General features: G+C 36.6%; 1 protein-coding gene across 11 annotated transcripts in view; it reads right to left on the bottom strand.

The window, feature by feature from the left end:
• Window positions 1-1,462: 1,462 nt before the first annotated feature.
• Window positions 1,463-19,890, bottom strand: part of Atpalpha (sodium/potassium-transporting ATPase subunit alpha) — a 37,147-nt gene continuing 18,719 nt past the window's right edge. The window contains exons 2-18 of one of the 11 annotated variants that reach the window (XM_085189687.1): window positions 15,869-15,975; window positions 11,742-11,822; window positions 11,295-11,426; window positions 11,039-11,209; window positions 10,741-10,962; window positions 10,430-10,648; window positions 10,148-10,328; window positions 9,809-10,066; window positions 9,355-9,704; window positions 9,004-9,255; window positions 8,701-8,912; window positions 8,181-8,364; window positions 7,641-7,856; window positions 6,237-6,331; window positions 3,165-3,339; window positions 2,739-2,971; window positions 1,463-2,508 (exon numbers count right to left, since the gene is read on the bottom strand). In XM_085189687.1, coding sequence (XP_085045813.1) covers window positions 2,388-2,508; window positions 2,739-2,971; window positions 3,165-3,339; window positions 6,237-6,331; window positions 7,641-7,856; window positions 8,181-8,364; window positions 8,701-8,912; window positions 9,004-9,255; window positions 9,355-9,704; window positions 9,809-10,066; window positions 10,148-10,328; window positions 10,430-10,648; window positions 10,741-10,962; window positions 11,039-11,209; window positions 11,295-11,426; window positions 11,742-11,822; window positions 15,869-15,877 — 3,111 coding nt within the window. In that variant the 5' untranslated portion in view covers window positions 15,878-15,975 and the 3' untranslated portion in view covers window positions 1,463-2,387. Of the gene's footprint in view, window positions 2,509-2,738; window positions 2,972-3,164; window positions 3,340-5,185; window positions 5,281-6,236; window positions 6,332-7,300; window positions 7,396-7,640; window positions 7,857-8,180; window positions 8,365-8,700; window positions 8,913-9,003; window positions 9,256-9,354; window positions 9,705-9,808; window positions 10,067-10,147; window positions 10,329-10,429; window positions 10,649-10,740; window positions 10,963-11,038; window positions 11,210-11,294; window positions 11,427-11,741; window positions 11,823-15,868; window positions 16,182-19,890 lie in introns of those variants that run through there. The other 10 variants (XM_085189686.1, XM_085189688.1, XM_085189692.1 and 7 more) reach the window with 10 other exon arrangements.

Consider the following 19,890-nt stretch of genomic DNA (forward strand, 5'->3'; position numbering starts at 1 on the left):
ACGTGGTGGCCCACTGATATGTATAATATCTTGAGTAAACAGGTACGCATTAGCTTCATTACTATTTTTAAGCTTCACGCTATTTTCCACATATCGCAGGATAAACGGAGAGAACCTAGGAACTTAGTGTTAAAGCACTCCGTTTTAATTAGGATTCTTTCTTTCGCTTTCCGCTAAATTCTGGAGGCTTTTGCCTGTTGATTGATTGCTGCAGCGCTGCGATTTGCCTCGTTACTAGAGCGAGGAAAATGACAATAAAAAATATTTCATTTTCTCGAGTGGGAATCGAACCCACAATATGTCGTTTAGTTCCACTCTCGTGCACATGCGCCACAACTTGCCTCATTAGTAATAATAATTTCATATAAGTAATTATTTACATAATTTGTATATAGAAATAAATAGTTCATACTCAACAATTGGTTATTATTTATATAGGCTATACAAAGATTTTACAATTTGATTGTGGTTTCCTTAATTGAAGTTTTAAATTAGATACTTCTACCACGTTTTTAATAAAAATATATTACGTCTTGAAGGTTTAATGGCATACAGGTGAACCAGTGCTTGGACGGAAAGTAAGAGGCAGTACATCAAATCTAATTATGTTTATTTATTTTATATTTGTGAATTTTCTGTATGAATCAAACTTTATTGACCCGCAAGCTTCTCCTACACCTAATAACAGAGCAGCTAGATTAATAGTGGAACCAGTGGGGGCGCGATACCGACTCGAGAAAATGAAATATTTAATATTTTCATCGCTCTGGTGTCAAGCTCTCAAAACACAATGCCTCCAGAATTCGGAGGAAAGTGGAGAGCGGAATGTCTTAACACTGGGCTACCTCTGCATACCCTGCTATGTGTGGGAGCTTTGCCTAAACCTAGTCCCCCGTAGTTAATCATCCGCCCAATTTATAGATATTTCAAGTTGCCAGTATTTTTTCCATCAGATAAGAGATTTTTTTTTTTTTATTTAATAATTCCTTCAAATGAAGATACCGATAAGTGTGGTGTGTTTAAAGAAACATTGCCACTGCGTCTCTATAGTATGACGTAATATATAAAAAAACATAGTAATAATGTAACATATTCTAGTTATATATATATTTATTTAATCAATTTAACATTCAGTTCATTAAGAAAACAATGTTTCTTCATAATATATTTTAACTTTCTTATTGATTTAGTAATAATTAAATATATGGAGTAATGATAACAATTTTGAAAATTTATACTACACATTTAGTCTTGAATTTTATATAGGCAGTATGGAAAGGATAAAGTGGCAACATTTAATTAATAATACAAATATAGAAAAAAAATATAGGTACATTTGTAATGATTAGTTTCCATGATGGTGTGTAAAAGGTAAAGGTAGTTCTTGCGCGTACAAATCATACCAAGGTTCAGCATAAATAGAATTTAATAAATATTAGCTAATATCAATGAAACATCGCAATAATATTTTGAAAATGTTTTTTTTATTAACACTTACATTTTTACAGCATTCCTAGCCAACAGAGTAATACTATAAAATGAAACGGTGTAAAGAACTGTCGAACGCAAAACAATGTTAGTCCTACAGTGTACTTAACGAGTAGCTCACAAGGTCCGACCGTCTCGCACGGCGCACGGACTCACACTAAACAATCAAACTTTATTTTAAATCTATAAACATTTCATATAATTTAGATTTATATTCGCTATAATGTAATATAATTATTACTTTTGTAACCATTATTATATTATGTTATATGTATTCGTTACGAGAGCGGAGGCGCGCGCCGCCGCACGCGGGGCGGGGGCGGCGCGGGCCTCCGGCGAGGTGACTCTATAATAACTGTATAATTTTAAAAATTTCTAATTACGCATTTCTACGTTTCGTTTATTATCTTTTAATTAAGAAATAAAATCTTACGCGATAACCGTGAGCGGTCTATTTTAATAAATTTCACAAAAATCACTAACGACCAGTTAAGTTTTAGAAAAGAAAAGCACAGTGTCGGGCCGGCGCCCGCCCGCGGCCCCGAAGCGGTCGCGACTTACACGTGTATGCTTCGTTACTACTTTACGATCGAGAATACGGCTCAAAATTTCGACTACCTACCTAACAGTAAGCGGTAGAACTAATACCCAGGCACACACCGACCACGCACCACGCACTCGACTCGGACGTCGCACACACCAAAGATTCAACTTAATCTAGATCACTTAAACAATATAATGTGGCTCCTTAAATGTAATTACAACAAATGCTCCGGGCGGGGCGCGCGGGGGCAAGCGTGAGAAGCGACACGACAGCGAGCACTGGCGCGCGGCGTCAGTCTGTGGAACACAAAACCGGGTGTGCGCGCTCGCGGGCCGAGCGGGGCCGAGCGGCACGCCTAGTAGTAGGTCTCCTGCTCCAGCCAGCCGCCGGGGTTGCGGCGCAGGTAGAAGCGCCGGATCTCGTCGTAGATGAAGATCGACAGCATGAAGGGGATGGCGGGCAACCACCACACGAACCTGCACAGGAGTTATAATTAAAAATGAGTCATATTCATTATATATCCTTAACATAGACGATTTCTTTTCAGCTTTTTATCTCGCTTATAACAGGGTACTGCGTGAACTAGAGCTTCGTGTTGTCACCATAGGGAGAAAAAGAAAAGAACGCTAACACATATCAACCTAATGTCTTATGTGTTCTACAACAAACCTGACTAGCTTTTATTATAAAGATAATCAAGACTTACTTTAGAGGATACATCCGCAATCCCTTGTCCATACCGGGCGTGTACGAGAGGAAGGCGGCGAGCGCGGTTTCGAAGATGAGACCGAAGTTGAGGGCCCAGTTCCTCATGCCCTGGTGAACGATGGAGTTGCGGCGGGTCTTGCAGATGATCAGATCAGCCCATTGTACTACCACGATGGATACGAAGAAAGCCGTGTGGCAGGTGAACTCGAGAGCCTTGCGGTCGCGGTATGTCTGAATGGAAATTATAAACGTTTTATTCTTATATTAGAAACTAGACTAATAACATGAAATATCATAAAATTTCATACACAAGGATTCCGTTCCAATTTTTAAAGAGATCTTTCTTTAAGAAAAAAAAAAAGAAATTGGAACCATAGTAAGATTTTTTTAAAATCATGATTAATAATTTACAAGATTTACGCACCCATTCTTGTCCATAGGAGTCAGTCAAATCGTTGATGGCCTTAGAGTCCCATTGCTTTCTGATACCGAAAAGTTTCAAGGGCAGGAACCCATTTTCAGCCATGATCACGAAGTACACGAAGAATCCAGCTGCGGCTTGAATCATTCCGATTTGGCCATAAGCCATCGAAATCAACCTGTTTGTAGAATTAAAGCTATAAATAGTGTATGGGGTGTTTGCGATTATGTTGACAACTGGTTTGATGCTGCTCTTGTTTTGTTAAATCCTCTATTAAAAATAAAAAGAACTATTAAAAATTGTTGAAATTATTGGTAATAATTTTAGATTTATTTTTTTATATTATATTGTATTTCAAGAATAAATAACATAAAACCAGTTCTCATCTAATGCACTTGCGTGGTATAAAGCGTTATGTAGCAATCTATTGGCAAAATAAAGTTATTTTACTTTATATCTTTGAAACCTAATACTCCCAATGTAATTTTTTTAGGAATATCAATTTAATTTTATGCATGCACTTCATATTTTACAACTGATTAATTGTTCAAATTCAAAATTTAGCATTTATAAGCTTGTTGTGTATGTAATAAGTATTGTGAATCAAAATACGACAAATTTATTAGAAAAAAAAAATGGAACAGGTAAAGGCAAAGTTTTAAATGATGAAAAATTTGCAATATACATGTCGATATAACAGCCTAAAGAATAATTTGTCGTATTTTCTTGTAAGAAATATGATCAAGTAAAAATTAAGAGCTATTCCAAAAAATATATTTTAGATGAATATAATAAAATGTATTTATAATCATTCAACGAAAAAATAACACTAAAGTTTTTACTTTATCATTGCTATGAGCTGTTGGTACCACAAATACGAACAATAACGCCACGCATGCAACTTCAGAGAAGAACCACAGATAAGCGAAAGCAAACAAGAAGTTAGAACAGCGTGTGATCCAAGAAATAAAGGATAGCTTATCAAAGTATCAAAAACAATGTGTATTGTGTGGTGACGGAAGCCCTTAAGCAACGTGACCTATATAGCGTCGTGCGTCTAAGAAATATACCATATAAATAAATATACTTTATATATCCGCTAGAAAAATAATAAATATACATAATATATGAAATTAAAATAATAAAAAACTATTACAGTACGCCCCATCTCGCCTGAATCATTCCTTCAAAAACAAAATGTTCTATTAACAATCTATATCTTCTACGTACTAAACACATCACACACAGTTAATTTACTATCACTATGATTTTATATGAACACTAATTTTGTCTAATTTTGTTCTCTAACGTGCATTTATCGACATTTCACTGCTAAATGCCGTTGGTCTATCATTAAAATATGGAAGAGTGAAGATTGTAAAGATATAAACACTATCAACTAAACATATCTATTATTAGAGGATTCTAAAGAAAGAAAAAATCTATTTGTTATATCATTCTCAAGGAGCTAAAAGGAAACAGAAGTAGATCGTGTATTTAACAGAGTTTGTTTCGGATTTCAATATTGTATGTTTTACGGGACTCGGTACGAATCTACACAGGTGATTGCGTAGTGCTGGACTGAGGGTGGGTTTGTCTTCATTATCACTCTTCCACATCCATGTCAATGGAATTTTCGACCACAATTAGCCGCACCATGAAAATATATCTCTCATTAATATCAACCAATTCGGAATTTTCAAATACAGGGTACGATTTCTTTTGATGAGTGAAATGAATTTTTCATACAGCATTTAAAAATTACCAAAAAATATAATTCAGCAAATAAGTTTTCTCCTATCTAATTGTGATATTGTTTACTTTTCTACGCCTCGCTGTCGCTGTGGGTATGAAGAGTAAACAATTTCATACAAACAAATGATATTGCATGATTAATCAACTATGTGACTGGTGACCATTCCTTACAAATCGCACCCTGTATATAATTTTGATAGTGGGGCTATATGTTGTTACACCCAAATGAGAACTAGTAAGCGTTGCCACGTGTTGGTGGCAGGTCCGACCTTCTGTTGACGAGGTTGTCGCGATAAGGGTCTCGGGGCTGCCGCTTCATGATATCGGACTCGGGCGCCTCATACGCCAATGATATAGCAGGTACCTTCGTAAACACCAAGCAATCAGCACAGAACAACAGTGGTACGCGGTCGGTACCACTTACGACACTCTGGTCACCTACACACGCCTCCACCTCTACTCTAGCTCCGGTAATCGATATACATATACACATACATAAATACCTCGCTATATACTTAATATTACATGTTATATAACTAGAAAATATCATAAAAGTAGAAAGATATAGCGGTGTTGAATATAAAAAAGTAACTCGATCGATGTTTAAAATAGCACAGTAGGATATCTGAAAAACTACTCTAGTGATGATGTACGAGACCTTGGAAATATTCATATAACGAATACGTGTATAAGTAATGTACTAATATAAATATTTGTATAATGTAGCCTATAAGATATAAATACGATAAATGCAGTGAGATGATCCGTACGCCTAAGTCTGTATGGTAACGAAACTGATGTAAGTATCGTGTCTCATGGTGTGCATGAAAGGTATGAAGGTAAAATAAAATATATAAAAAAAAATAAGAAGATTAATAAATCGATCAGTACTAAGAAGACGTTTAGGTGTGTAATAAATGCATGCAGAAGACAGATGGCAGACACTGAGATCGACCTCTTACCTCAAGGGCGATCACGACATTTAATAAATAAATACAATCAATAAAAACCACAATATAAACAAATGGAACAATGTGTTTCGAATCGTTCACAGATGGACAAAAAAACACGTTGTTCCACAACCACATCGAGCTACGTTAAAGGAAGGAGATCTGTTAATATAGAAAGATTTAAAAAAAAGTGTTAAAAGACAACGCAAGGCAGAAACGGTGCGATTGTCGCCTTCAATATCCACACTCGTGTACCTACGATCGTCACACTGCAGGCAACAACCAACCCGAAATACGGAACACTAAATACACGTAGTAGCAAGCAAAATAGCGTATAGATTAATATCGTCAATTTTTTCACGTTGTTTACCTCTCGTTAACGAGTTTATCAGTGAAAGGATTACGCGGCTGTCGCTTCATTATGTCAGACTCAGCCTCCTCGTAAGCCAGGGAAATGGCGGGCACCTACACAAACACTAGCTATGAGAGCGATCGGCAAGCGTGCGTCGCCACTCACGTGTCCACAACATCCAACACTTAACAAGAATGCAAGCACACGCCCGGCAGAACGGCCCGTACCGTAATATCCTCATCTTTCTCCAATTTTTAATTACCGATTGACATTATAAATTCTGGTAATAATTATTATATTAAACAAAAGCTATCCGGACGTTTGCTTACAATATCTTGCGATGCTTATCACTATCATAGATAACAAAATGTTAAACATATAAAAAACAGACGATGAAATGTTTTCTTTGATTACCACCGGGATGTGAAACAAAATTTAATTGAATGAACCATGAATGATATCGACTTGGCGTTGCGTCCACGAGACAAACTGACAAACTGGACGAATGGTGATGGTGGTGTCGGTGAAATGATAGTTGTATCGTGTCATATCGGTATATAAATGTAATTCCTAATTGTGTCTGGTCCTTTGTTATGTCTTACCCGAATAAGTCTTAATATTATGGACAAATACATATTAGTTTCTAATTCTAAAATTATTGCAAAATAATAAGGTATGACATTTGTTGATGATCGAACGACAATTTCGTTACTAAAAGTTTTATCACTGAGATCGTCGTTTTGGTGATCACCAAATAATGTCACCTATTACATCAACAATCAATGAAAAGCGACACTCCATCGTTAGTAGAACTCGGCGTTCGCTATAAGTCCATACAGTCGAAAACCTTAACATTCCTGAAAACAATTTGCATGTAACCGTAACCATATAGAAAATCGTTTATTATCATTCGTATCAAATACTTTTTGCAACTTTTATTACAAATTCAATTTGCATATTACGATTACATACAATGCAAATGTAATTAAGTCCACTCTTCACGATACCGATACAACAGCGACGTTAGCTGAAACCGGTTATGGGTTAGAGGCAACATAATTGTAACTAAATGTAACAAACACCTCTCGTTGACAAGTTTGTCGCAAAAGGGGTTGCGAGGCGGGCGTTTCATAATGTCCGCCTCCGCCGCCTCGTACGCCAGCGCTATGGCGGGCACCTAGTAGCAACAACTTGGTAAAACACCTACACGTTTACACTGTCGCGTGTCAAACACTATTTTGTTATACAATTGACATTAATGTTATATTTTTTATTTGCAAGTGAATATAATCACAAGATTGTAAACTCTGTTATCGAATATAAAGAAATGAAAAATTAAGTAATTTCCGTCATTATTATAATCACTTGCAAAGTTTGGAATTTTATAATATTGTATTCAGCACAGTCAGTTATGAAACTTACCATGTCAGTTCCGAGATCGATACAAAGGATAGTAACAGTGCCGAGGGGTAAAGGAATATCGCACAGGATAAAGGCAAGGAAAGGCGAGATTTCTGGAATGTTCGACGTGAGTGTGTAGGCGATGGACTTCTTCAGGTTGTCGAAAATCAAGCGGCCCTCTTCTACGCCAGTTACGATGGAAGCGAAGTTGTCGTCGAGCAGGATCATGTCAGCAGCCTTGGGATAATTTATTTATTTTGGTTTAATTACATCTCTTACGAGTTAAATTGAGGCTTTGAGGTGCAGCAGCATATCGTCAGACTTTAAACGTGACGATTGTGAATTCGATTCCCATTGACGGTAAGGAATTATTTTTATTACATCGCTCTCATAACAAGTCAAGGCGCGGTATTGACTTTCACCACTCAATCTTTCAGAAATAGGGTGGAAAATAGTAAACGGACTGTCTTAACACTGGTTTAGCTCTGCCTACCATGCTACCTGCGGGATACAGCGTGAAACAAAAAAAATGTATCCCACATTTAATTATGCAACACCTACCTGTTTAGACACATCGGAGCCAGCAATTCCCATAGCAACACCAATGTCCGCTTTCTTCAAAGCGGGGGAGTCGTTGACGCCGTCACCAGTCACAGCCACGATGGCACCGAGACGCTGGCAGCCCTCAACAATGATCAGCTTCTGTTGCGGCGACGTACGCGCGAATACGATCTCCGTGTGGAATCTAGGATGGGTGTATTTTTTTTTATATTTTTGAAGTGTTATTCCACACTTAGGAAAGAAAAATATTTTTTTAGAATACGGATAAAAAATTTAACGTAATGAGAATTGAAACTGCGCTTCTTGAAAAACATCCAAGCACCATGACTACTAATCGATACATTCTCATTAAGCTACTTGGAAATTATTATATGCTTATTGCAACTTATTTATGTTGTGTGTGTTATTTAAGCCTTAGTAGGTTACGTCAAAATTAAGTCCAATTATTTATAAGTATGTTATGTTATTAACGATAGTTAATTTTTTCAAAAATCTACGTACTAAAAAAATAAAAACTCACTTAAGAATTTCATCAAGTTGGTCAGAATTAAGCTCCCTGAGTTCAGTGCCGTGGACTACAGCAGCCTTGGCCTCGCGGGGGTTCACTTCAGACACGGGAATGTTAAGGCGGGCAGCAATATCCTCTACGGTTTCATTTCCTTCCGAGATGATGCCTACTGACTTGGCAATAGCCTTGGCCGTGATCGGGTGATCTCCAGTTACCATGATAACCTGGATTAATAAATTTTTTTACATGGAAAAAATTTATAACATTAAATAATTTTATTATTTCTCTGATTGAATACATATATTTTTAATATACCTTGATACCAGCAGATCGGCACTTAGCAACGGCATCGGGTACGGCAGCGCGAGGAGGATCAATCATACTCATGAGGCCGACAAAACGAAGGTTGTCCAAGGGGAAGTTGGGGTCATCCGTGTTGAATTTGTATCCAATGGGATATTTGTCAGAGGGCAGTTGGAGGTCGCAGAAACCGAGCACACGTTCACCGAGACCACCGAGTTCTAAATACGCGTTGTTGAAAGCTTCCTTCATTTCCTCATCCAATACCTGGTTTATAAAAGTATACATAGATTTTAATTTTGTCTTTGGAAAATTTTAAACTTCTTAATTTTAAAAAATCCTGACAAATAAAATTATTTTTTTCACCTTCTCCTTGCCACCAATGAATATAGTGCTGCAGCGTTCCAAAATCCTTTCTGGCGCACCCTTCATCACAAGCAAATGCCGAGGGTCGCTAGAGTCATCACTTTCATGGATAGAAACTTGATACTTGTTGGTCGAGTTAAAGGGAATTTCGCAAACTTTCTTGTTTCTTTTCCTAATGGACAGGACGTCACCGAGAGCAAGTTCCATACATTTGAGTAGAGCAGCCTCGGACGCGTCGCCGGCAACTTCCTTCTTCAGAATTGGTACACCATCCTGACCTCCCTTGAATTCAGCTCGGTTGCAGAGAGTAGCAATTTTGGCGAGAGCCTTGAATCCAGGGCTAGTGCGATCTAGAAAAGTACAGGTGTTGTCAGAAAAAAAGTAAGGGCAGAATATTTGTTTTTTTTTTTGTTTTAAACCAAGTGTAGAATAGTTTGTTAGTTCTTTGTATTACCATATTGTACTCCAGATTGATCTTCAGTGGTGTCAGCTTCAATGATCTGGTTGTCGAACCACATGTGGGCCACAGTCATCCTGTTCTGTGTGAGGGTGCCAGTTTTATCTGAACAGATGGTAGACGTAGATCCAAGGGTTTCGACAGCTTCCAAGTTCTTGACCAGGCAGTTCTTGGAGGCCATTCGTTTGGCAGTGAGGGTCAGACATACAGTTACAGTTGCGAGCAAGCCTTCAGGCACATTGGCCACAATGATACCTGTGAAATAATAATATTTATTAATATTAAGTTTTTTTATTTACACTATAATTTGAGTGAAGAAAATATAGTGTTCGTTACCAATAAGGAAGATGACTGCGTCGAGCCAATGGTAACCGAGGATAAAGGCAATGACGAAGAAAGTAACTCCGAGGAACACAGCTACGCCCGTGATCAAGTGAATAAAGTGATGGATTTCCTTTGCAATGGGGGTTTCACCGGTGTCCAAACCTGAAGCTAAGCCGGCAATACGACCCATAACCTAAAATAGTATGAAAGTTTTGTAAACATAATTACAGAAACAACATAAAAAATATTTAAAGTGTTAAATATGTTTTAACAGTACTTAAAACACTTTCTCACCGTGTTATCACCGCAACAGATGACGATTCCCTTGGCGGTACCTTCAACAGCGTTGGTAGAGAAGAAAGCCAGGTTCTTGGTTTCCAGAGGGTTTTCGTTGGTAAATTCGGGGCCACGGGACTGTGGTTCAGACTCGCCGGTCAAACTCGAGTTATCTACTTTAAAGCCACGCGCTTCAATGATACGAACATCAGCTGGAATCCTGTCACCAAATTTAACCTGTTGCAAAAAAATGTATTTAATTATAAGTTTTTAGATAATAGTAAGAAAATAACAATTTCTTAATCGCAAGACTTATAAGAATTACTAACCTCAACAATATCTCCAAGCACTAAGTCTTCGGCACGCAGTGTTAACTTCTCTCCTTCACGGATAACGGTTGCGAACTGGGGTACCATGTTCTTGAATGATTCCATGATCTTAGACGACTTGCTTTCCTGATAATACGAGAAGATACCGGTAACAATAACCACAGCCGCTAATACAATTCCAAGGTACAAGTTGTCATCTGCTGGTTCTTCGACGGTACTCGCCTGCAAACAGTGTTCTTTATTAGTAAAACCTGCAATTAGAAACTTTTAAGTTAACAACGACATTGGCTGGACATACCTGAATTCCGTAGGCAATAAAGCAAAGAATAGCACCAATCCACAGTAATAAAGCAAAGCCGCCGAATAGATTTTTACAAAATTTCACCCATTCGGGTGTCTGTTTTGGAGGTGTGAGTGCATTTGGACCGTCTCGTTCAAGATTTTCTTTCGCCTTTGCATGACTAAGTCCCTGTAAAAAAAATATCAATTTAGTTGCTACCTACTTTAAATATAATATTTCTTAAATAAAACTGAGTACACTATTTAATATTTACATTCTCGGGATGTGTCTGAAATCTTTGGTATAGTTCTTCGGGCGTTACTTTGTGGTAGTCGATATCTAATTCCTGTTTTAGGTCATCTAAATCTCCTGGTTTCCGCTTCTTCGCAGGGGGTTTCCGGCGAGTCTAGGAAATAGACATAAAAAATATTATACTCACAATAAATAAAACAGAGCAAATTATATCCATACAGATATAGGTTTATTGAAATATAATTATTCAATTAATAAGTATATAGAATTATTAACAATAAAATTATGTAAAATCAAATTTATAAGAAAGTTATCACAAACAATTTACATAAAAATAAAATTTTAAAAAAGTTATGAAGAATGATTGAATACATGCTTAGAAGTGGCAACTGACAGGTACAATATAGTTTGATCAGATGTCAATTGTCACTTGCAAGGCCACAATGAGGTGAAAATGTAAATTAAAAACCTTATACTGTCCATCAGCAGTTCTATTATCATCCTTTACGGGCCCGATGGTGGCGACACGGTACGAGTCGGTACGGCCATGCTGCAAACATAACTAGGGGCTAGACACATTCTACAAGGCGGCCCTAGGGCCATGCACTGGAACTAAGTGAAGTGAGTATGAGTAGCGACACCAAGTCATTCTGTATTAAACTATACATTTCATAACTGTTTAATTCAAAATCACTTGTTTATACATGAAAAACAAGAAATATGAAAAAAAAATCATATATTTTAATGGCATATCTATTAAGATCAAAATATCGTTAAAATCAAACAAAAACAAAATGCTATAAAGTCATACACAAAAAAATACTGAAATATAACTGAAAGGACGGACACACACATAAATGAAACGTGCTGGAGTTGATTATGTTTTTCCAATTACCATTGTGAACTACGGACGATACGCGTAGGTACCTAATGTAGTTATTGTCAAGAGGCGGGCACACGGCAACAGCGAGCGTGTCCGAGAGGTGTAACCTTGACGACCTGCTATAGTCCTGTTAGGGATCACCGGCTCAATGACGTTCAATTGAGCTGAACTAGTTGCGTGTGCGAACCCGCCAGCGACAATACAAACCAAAGGCACCACCAGACTACACATGCGCACCAATTCAAACTGAATTCATCATTTAGTAAAATTAAAGTACCTAACACCAGCCGGTGCTAGTTTAGAATATCATTGGTGGAATAACTGCGCATGGAATGAATTATGACCTAGTTTTAGTGCCGTCGGGAAAAGCGCATACGAGAGCAATAACGATAATGTAGTGGGAAAATAGCTATAATGTCACTGAGGCTAAATGCGTCAGTGGTGCCATAAACAACCCGGCTCGGCCGTCGCCGTCGATAATTGATGAACGCTGCATAACGGCCCTCATTAAACCGCGCCCTGGAGCCCGATGAAGGTTAAAGTTAGGACACGAATAGGACTCGGACTTGACGTGTGTGTTTTTAAAATATAAGGGAAATTTTAGGCTATATTTTAAATATACATAAATTGTCTTAACCAGAAAATATTTTATACTCCAGTATCTATGATGTAATAGATCAATAGATAGGTTTAGTAATCAGACAAGTTTTATTTCTTTTGTTAAATCTGAAGAAGCTATATAACCTTTTCTCTAAACAATATACTGGAATTTGGCTTATAAATATAAAATATACTGAAATATATCAGTTACTGAAATGGAAATACAATTGCACATCAAAAATAAGGTGTGCTCCACTCGTTACATAAGCCGCACGCAGGACGCTTGCGCAGTGCGACCTAACCCCCCGCTACCCTCGACATAAATAGCTAAAAGACAAGGTTGCCACCCCCCGGGCCCCGGCGACCGCATTCTATAATCTCTGTAAAGGTTAAACCGGAATATCTGATGAAAAATAGAATCCGGTTCCGTATACAATAAGACATCCTTAAGTACATAGCCGAAGAGCATAATACTTTTAGGAGTATTGGGTCCCTTTTATTTAAATTTTAAACAAACAACGTGCCTTACATAAAATATATCTATTGATTGAACTAAGATTGCCAGATTGCAGTCATCACGATAATGCATTTACATTTTTACTTTTTTAATAGTTTGATTTTTTTATATCTTCACGCTGTTTCTCGCACATAACAGGATAGACAGAGGAAACCTGAAAGATTAAGTGTTAAGGCACTCCATTTCCGTTAAAATATTTTCGTTCCCCGCTTTCCGTCGACTTCCGGAGGCATTGCTTGTTGAGTGCCGGAACTTAACGCCGCGCTTTGTCTCGTTAAAATATGAAATATTTCATTATTTCGAATGGGAATCGAACCCACAACCTGTCGCGTTTACAATCGTTCGCTTGTGCCCCTATGCAACAACCGGCCTCTATGGTTTGATAATGTCTGGTTTCACATTTTTATTCTAACGATACCATAAAAGCAAAATACTAGCTATCTAATAAGTCTCGAGCATATTTTTTGATTTTCAAAGAAAAACATTCAGAACTGCGAAAAGTATTTGAGCGATCAGAATTCCATTGTCACGGCCACGAACTGGTTATTACCGAAAATTTGTGGTTACTATCGTAGTAGTACCGCGCATGTGAATGAGACAATTATTTTTAACCAAGTCGCCCAACGAGGTTCCCGACATGCAATTATAACATGCGACCGCTGCCAAAACACTATTAGTCGCCAGATTCACGTGCGTTTGTTGATATTCTGCGACGTGTGCGTCATCATACCCTCGATTTGGACAATTACAAGGATAGGTGAAACTTACTTAGGCATTCATGTTTCTATTCTATCTATTTGTTAATACCATTCATATTCTAAGACCCGTATTTGCTAACCACTCTCAAGTCTGAGATCGATCTTGAGATGCAGTTTTCAGTCATAGATACATAATTTATGAATGACCGATCTCAGACTTAAGAGCGGTTGTATCGAGTTGTTTTTTTAACTTTTAGCGTACCTATTTATATGCAATAACACTGTAATTATAACAAATGGTCAATGCACTTAATTAAGATGCCTATTTAGTTTGTTTTTAATGTTTTATTACCTTTTAATTATAGCGATAATATGCACAAAAAAACAATAACATTCGTGAATTTAATTATTCAAACTCTAAAGATAGTAAGGTTATTGTTCTCCAAGTACTTCAAATATTTTATAGATAATGAATATATTTATGACTTCTTTTAAAGGAGAAGCAACAAAATTATTTTTCTTATTTAGAAATTTATTTATTTACGTAATTCCAAATCAATATTCATATAAAACTAAACGTATCCGATCTCATTTTAATTGGTCTCTTCTAAGTTCTCATATTACTGAACATTGACTTTGATTATTCCGTCGTTAGTAGGGACCATATACTGGTATTCATTACTAGCTGCAAACAGTTGCAACATACTGACAATTGGAAAATGGCTTCTTATACAAAATTCTAGTTATATATTTTACCTCGTATTGTCAATTTACAGGCAAAATTATCGTAAATTTTAGTATAGACAAATTTCTTAATTTTGAACTTGAAGAATTTAATCTAGGAACCTAATTGCTAGGTGCGTGTTATCGTCATAAAGGATAAAGGAAATACTCCAATAGAACGACGGCACTCTATGCGATTTAAATGACATAATGACAAGGCAATTTTCTAATAAACCTTCGGTGCTCTTATATCTAGTTCTCGTGTCCGAACCGCGACAACCTGTTTAGTTACTTCCTCCAGGACACCTTGTCAAATGTTATAATGGATGGAGAAATTTTGATTCTGTTACCAACTTTTCCTATGCCATAAATAAAGAAAGAGAATTGCTGGATATCTAAAATAATTGTTAAAAAGCCAATTGGAAAAACTCTAATTAATCAAAAAATATTTTAAATTTATAATCATTTAGGAAAAGTTGAAGTCGCACTAAGAAGTTGCTTCACGAATTGGGGTGTTTCAATGAGCTGATGCTTTTGAGTTTTTCAATTATATTAAGAATCAAAAAAGAAGTATTTAATTTAAAAGCTGGTAGTTGTAGATAACAATCCTCACAAAGAATTTGTAGATGGCATACGAGGAGACCACAAAGCGAAGTGTCTCTCGCCGCACAGATCGATACGAGCTGTTACGCAACTCGACCGCCGCTGTCTTCAATACATTGCTCCTTTTACATTCTTCGAATGCTTAACATTTTACGTTCCATTACTAACTAAAGCACTAGGATGACAATATAATTGAATTACTCGAATATGTAATACCAATATGTAATTATTGACTGTAAGCTTAATTATTAACAGTTGCTTCGCCATATAAAACCTAAACTATTTTGTGCAAAAGCTTAAGTAAATTTTTGAACTATTATGGAACAAAGGGAAAATGAGACGTGCAAATGGATTCCCCTGCTGCGGCCGTCGGAGATATGGTTGAAAGCAAGCACATTACACAGCCAACGAAAATTACTGATGACCACGACATCTTTTGAGAGACTTGTTGAGACTTGTTCTGCACTCACTGTTAGCTACATGCACTCACGTTTTCACGAAAATACCACGCTAAGAGGATACTATTGAAAAAAAAAATCTGATAAACACTACAGCAAGCGCACTGCACTCACCTCGCCCATTTTAGCTAGTCTTTATGTAAAGGCGGGATTAAAAGAGCAGACCGCCTTCTGGTCTCTGCTGCGTTCCTCGGTGGAATGAGAGTGGATCGTCGCTAGTTCTGCAACAACGGAGACCGTTACGGCTTCACCCGCCTCAACGGAAAACTAAAATGTGTGCGCTTTCACGTCGTCTCTTCGCACGAGACTGGGGCTATGTCATTATGGTATAAAACTAAAACCCGGTATGAGAGAAGTGCACGGGTGGAGGAGGCGCGTAGGGCGCGACTAGCGGCGGCCTGTTTCGGGCGGCGACTGAGGACGGTGCTGGCTCCTATCGAGCCGACGGCGCGCTGACGTCACACTGCGTCACGACGCCAGCGCCGCCAGCGTCGCGCGCACCCGCGGCCGGGGCGCCCTCTGCCGCCGTCGCACCGCGCCGCCCGAGCGCCCGCCCGCCCCGAACGTAACCTTCCACAACCGATACGATGACAACCGGTACATATATTATAGATCTACTTCTATAACATTAAACTCATATACGAGTGTCTTTAAAGACACAAAATAATTATTATACTAATCGTAATCGTGTCTATAAATATCATAATTTTTTAAGCCATCGTAGCAGCGTCGAAAAGTTTAACAGATTATATGATCATTGTGAGTTCGTTTTCCATTCGAGTCAATATTATAAGTCTCCAAATTATTTTAGCTAGTAAAATGATACAGCAAAGCAATCTATCTCTCAACATGTTAAGGAAAGCAAATTCTTTTCAAAGGCAACCGTCTATGCCTATTTTTCTAAATGCGAGATATGCCTGAAGAAAAAAATAATCAGAAACATTTAATTTTAAAACCCACCTACGGTATAATCAATATTTTTATCACGTCATTACAGTATTGTAAGAAATCATTTTAAAAATATATATAAAAGAACATATACATATGAAACATTCTCTAATAAATCAAACGTAGTAGTAAAAACCAGTCATAAAATTCTGTCTATTTAAAATCAAGATATACTTTTACGCAAAATACATTTGCCTAATTTTATTACACAGAATCATAAAAAAGGTAAGAGCACGTTATATAATCGATCGAGCTTCACGCTGTATCCCGCACACAGCAGGGTAGGCAGAGGGAACGTAGTGTTAAGACACTCCGTTCCTCACTTTCTGCCGAATTCTGGAGGCATTTGGGTGTTGAGTGGCAGAAGTCATCTTAGCTTAGCGGCAATACTAAATTTCAATGTAGAGTTAATGCAAAAAGTTGTATTTACAATTTTTTGAGCTGTAATGTGGAACAACTACAATAGTGTAGCACAATGAACTGATAAACTATTCTTAAATATTATTTAAAGTTGTAGAATTACTTTTATATTTTCCATCCTCTTATTTGTAAAACGTCGGTGAGTGTAGTTTTCCTCCGTATTCTTAGTATTCATATTTTAAAATTAGCATATAATATTCGTTATTTATCATTAAGACAAATACTTATATGTCTCATATAAGTTAAGCTATAGGTAAATTAAAAATCATTGAAGTTAACTTCCAATAGCTTAGGTACTGAACATAACGTTCATTTGTGTTGCGTAACATATCTATATTTCTTTTATTCTATACTGTTTTTACTACGAATACGATGTTTGACTGTTATTATTTAAAATTAGATCGTTGGTATAAGTAACCTTACAAAATCTTATTATTGTTCTAATGGAATGAATTCTACATTACATTTCAGATTGAATTGCATACATAATTTTAATTCTAACATTACGTAATTGCATCATAATTTATTTAAATTTTCCCATTCAAAGAAATTAAATATTAATATTTCCATTATTTCGCTCTGGTGTCAAATTAAAACCGGTGGAGTTTGCCACTCAACACGCAATGGAGCCAGAATTCTGCGGAAAGTGAGAAGCAGTATCTTAGCACCAGACTCCCTCTGCCTACCCTGCTCCATGCGGGATATAACGTGAATGTAATGACTATAATGCTTAAGCAAAATACAAAAATTTTCAGCAATTTTTGTTATTTTTGTTTGATGTTCTCTCAATTATTTCATTTATTATTATACAACATGAAGTCCAGATAGTACAAAACATCTTAGGTATATCCAGTTCATCGAGTTGCGCAATAACCACATGTATAGCTCCACTTGCAAAGTGGGGGGGCGCCACCTGTCAGATATTAATTTCCGGCACTTGACGTCGTACCTCACGTAATTACACGTCAGCAAATACAGACGTGCCAGGTCGCACAGTTGCTGGCCAACGGTCAGCCAGCAGTCAGCACGCCCCACACCACTCATGCACGTATTCAGTCCTCTGCTTAAATAATTGATTTCAATTCGAGCAAAACATCGGCCCTTATACGTTTTTTAAAAGTATCTAACATAAAAATTTTATATTAGGCATTTGAATCCTATTCAAGTTTTCGCCCGAAAGACGGTAGTTTAAAATGCTGATAACTTGTGTTTATTATTAACTTATAACACGGTGTTTTTTTTTTTAATTGAGGGAAGCCATCTACTGGAGACTTTTTACACTCTTTGTCACCAATAGGCTCCCAAACGGTTTGACCGATTGAGATAAAAATTTGCAAACATATAGATAAGACCAAGTAGATGGTTTGAGGCGAAAAAAAAAAAAGAGGTCCGGTTGGCGCCCCTAGTATACTTGTTATACCTTTATAATATTAAATCTATTTCTGAAACGTTTAAAAATCAAACAAAATCAGCATAATTACAAAGAAAAATTACGATCAAGTAGTACTTTAACTTATGATAAGGCCATCATGAAAATCAAAGTTAGATAAAGATTAGACATGATTTTGACATGACCTTCAATTCGCGCCCCTTACGAGTAACTGGAGCGTTGCCTGAAGGCACGTACATATTTGGAGGAGTTTTCAATGTGTCACAATTCATTATTCGTTATTTTTATCTATTATCTATTATCTATTATCTTTATCTATTATCTTTATCTATTATCTTTATCAATAAGTTTCAATATATTAATTTCATATAGAAAGTTTAAAAATTTAAAGCTTATTGGTAACATATATTTATATATTTCAAGACTTTCAAAAACAACCACAAAACTTACTTTATTAAAAGAATAGACAACATTTTTTTTTATGTAAATACGTATTACGTACCTACGTATTTTAAAGACTAAACTCAAAGATTCTAATCTAATTCAAGAGAAATCGGAGAAATATTTTATTAATTCATTTCCTCCCGAGTGGAGCTCCAACTTACAGCCATCGTACTCTTAACTGCATCATTGTCGTGAGATTATAACATCATCACAGAAAATTGGCTTCACCAACTTTTCTTCATATTCATCATCTTCATGTCATAATTTGACCGTAAACCATCTCCTATCATATCAATATCACTCTAAAGTAAAAAAAACCTGGTAGATAACGTAGAAGATTAAAAAAAAAATAAAACATAATAATGGTTGCTCATTTTCTACATGCAACGCCCAACGTATCCTATCCTACTATCCTGAGTATTTTCATTTGAACAAGTTTGCCCTAGAATGTTAAACAAAAGGATTTTTCTCATACAACGTAGATATACTGACTTTTTATATAGGGCACCAGACAATAGAAGTACCATTGGCTCTTGCTATTCAGTTATTTGGTTAATAACGTAGTAACAAGTTATTAGATAACTAAGAATTATAGTAAAAATGTGAATATCAAAAGTACCTTTGTATTGTATTTTATCAAGGACGTCCAATTAAGGAATACGATCAATATTGCATTAGCTGATGGGTTAAGAATTGAGAAATCTATACGTTTAATCTCCGTATATACGGCTGGCTAGACCTTTTTTCCAAAAAAATAAATTATACAGTATGTATATTCTTCCCTTATGTTTCAAGAATTCTTTTATATTTCAAGAAGAATTATCCCTTTTCTCTTATGTTTCAAGAAGAATTTTCTTAATGTTACACCAAATAAAGGCTAATTTATTAAGTAAATCATCTGGAAACCTTTCCTTGTTGATTCAATAGTTAAGAA

The sequence above is a fragment of the Heliconius melpomene genome, chromosome 8, assembly GCF_056956725.1.
Source record: "Heliconius melpomene rosina isolate 202511_hmr_F chromosome 8, ASM5695672v1, whole genome shotgun sequence".
NCBI classification, from domain to species: Eukaryota; Metazoa; Arthropoda; class Insecta; order Lepidoptera; family Nymphalidae; genus Heliconius; species Heliconius melpomene.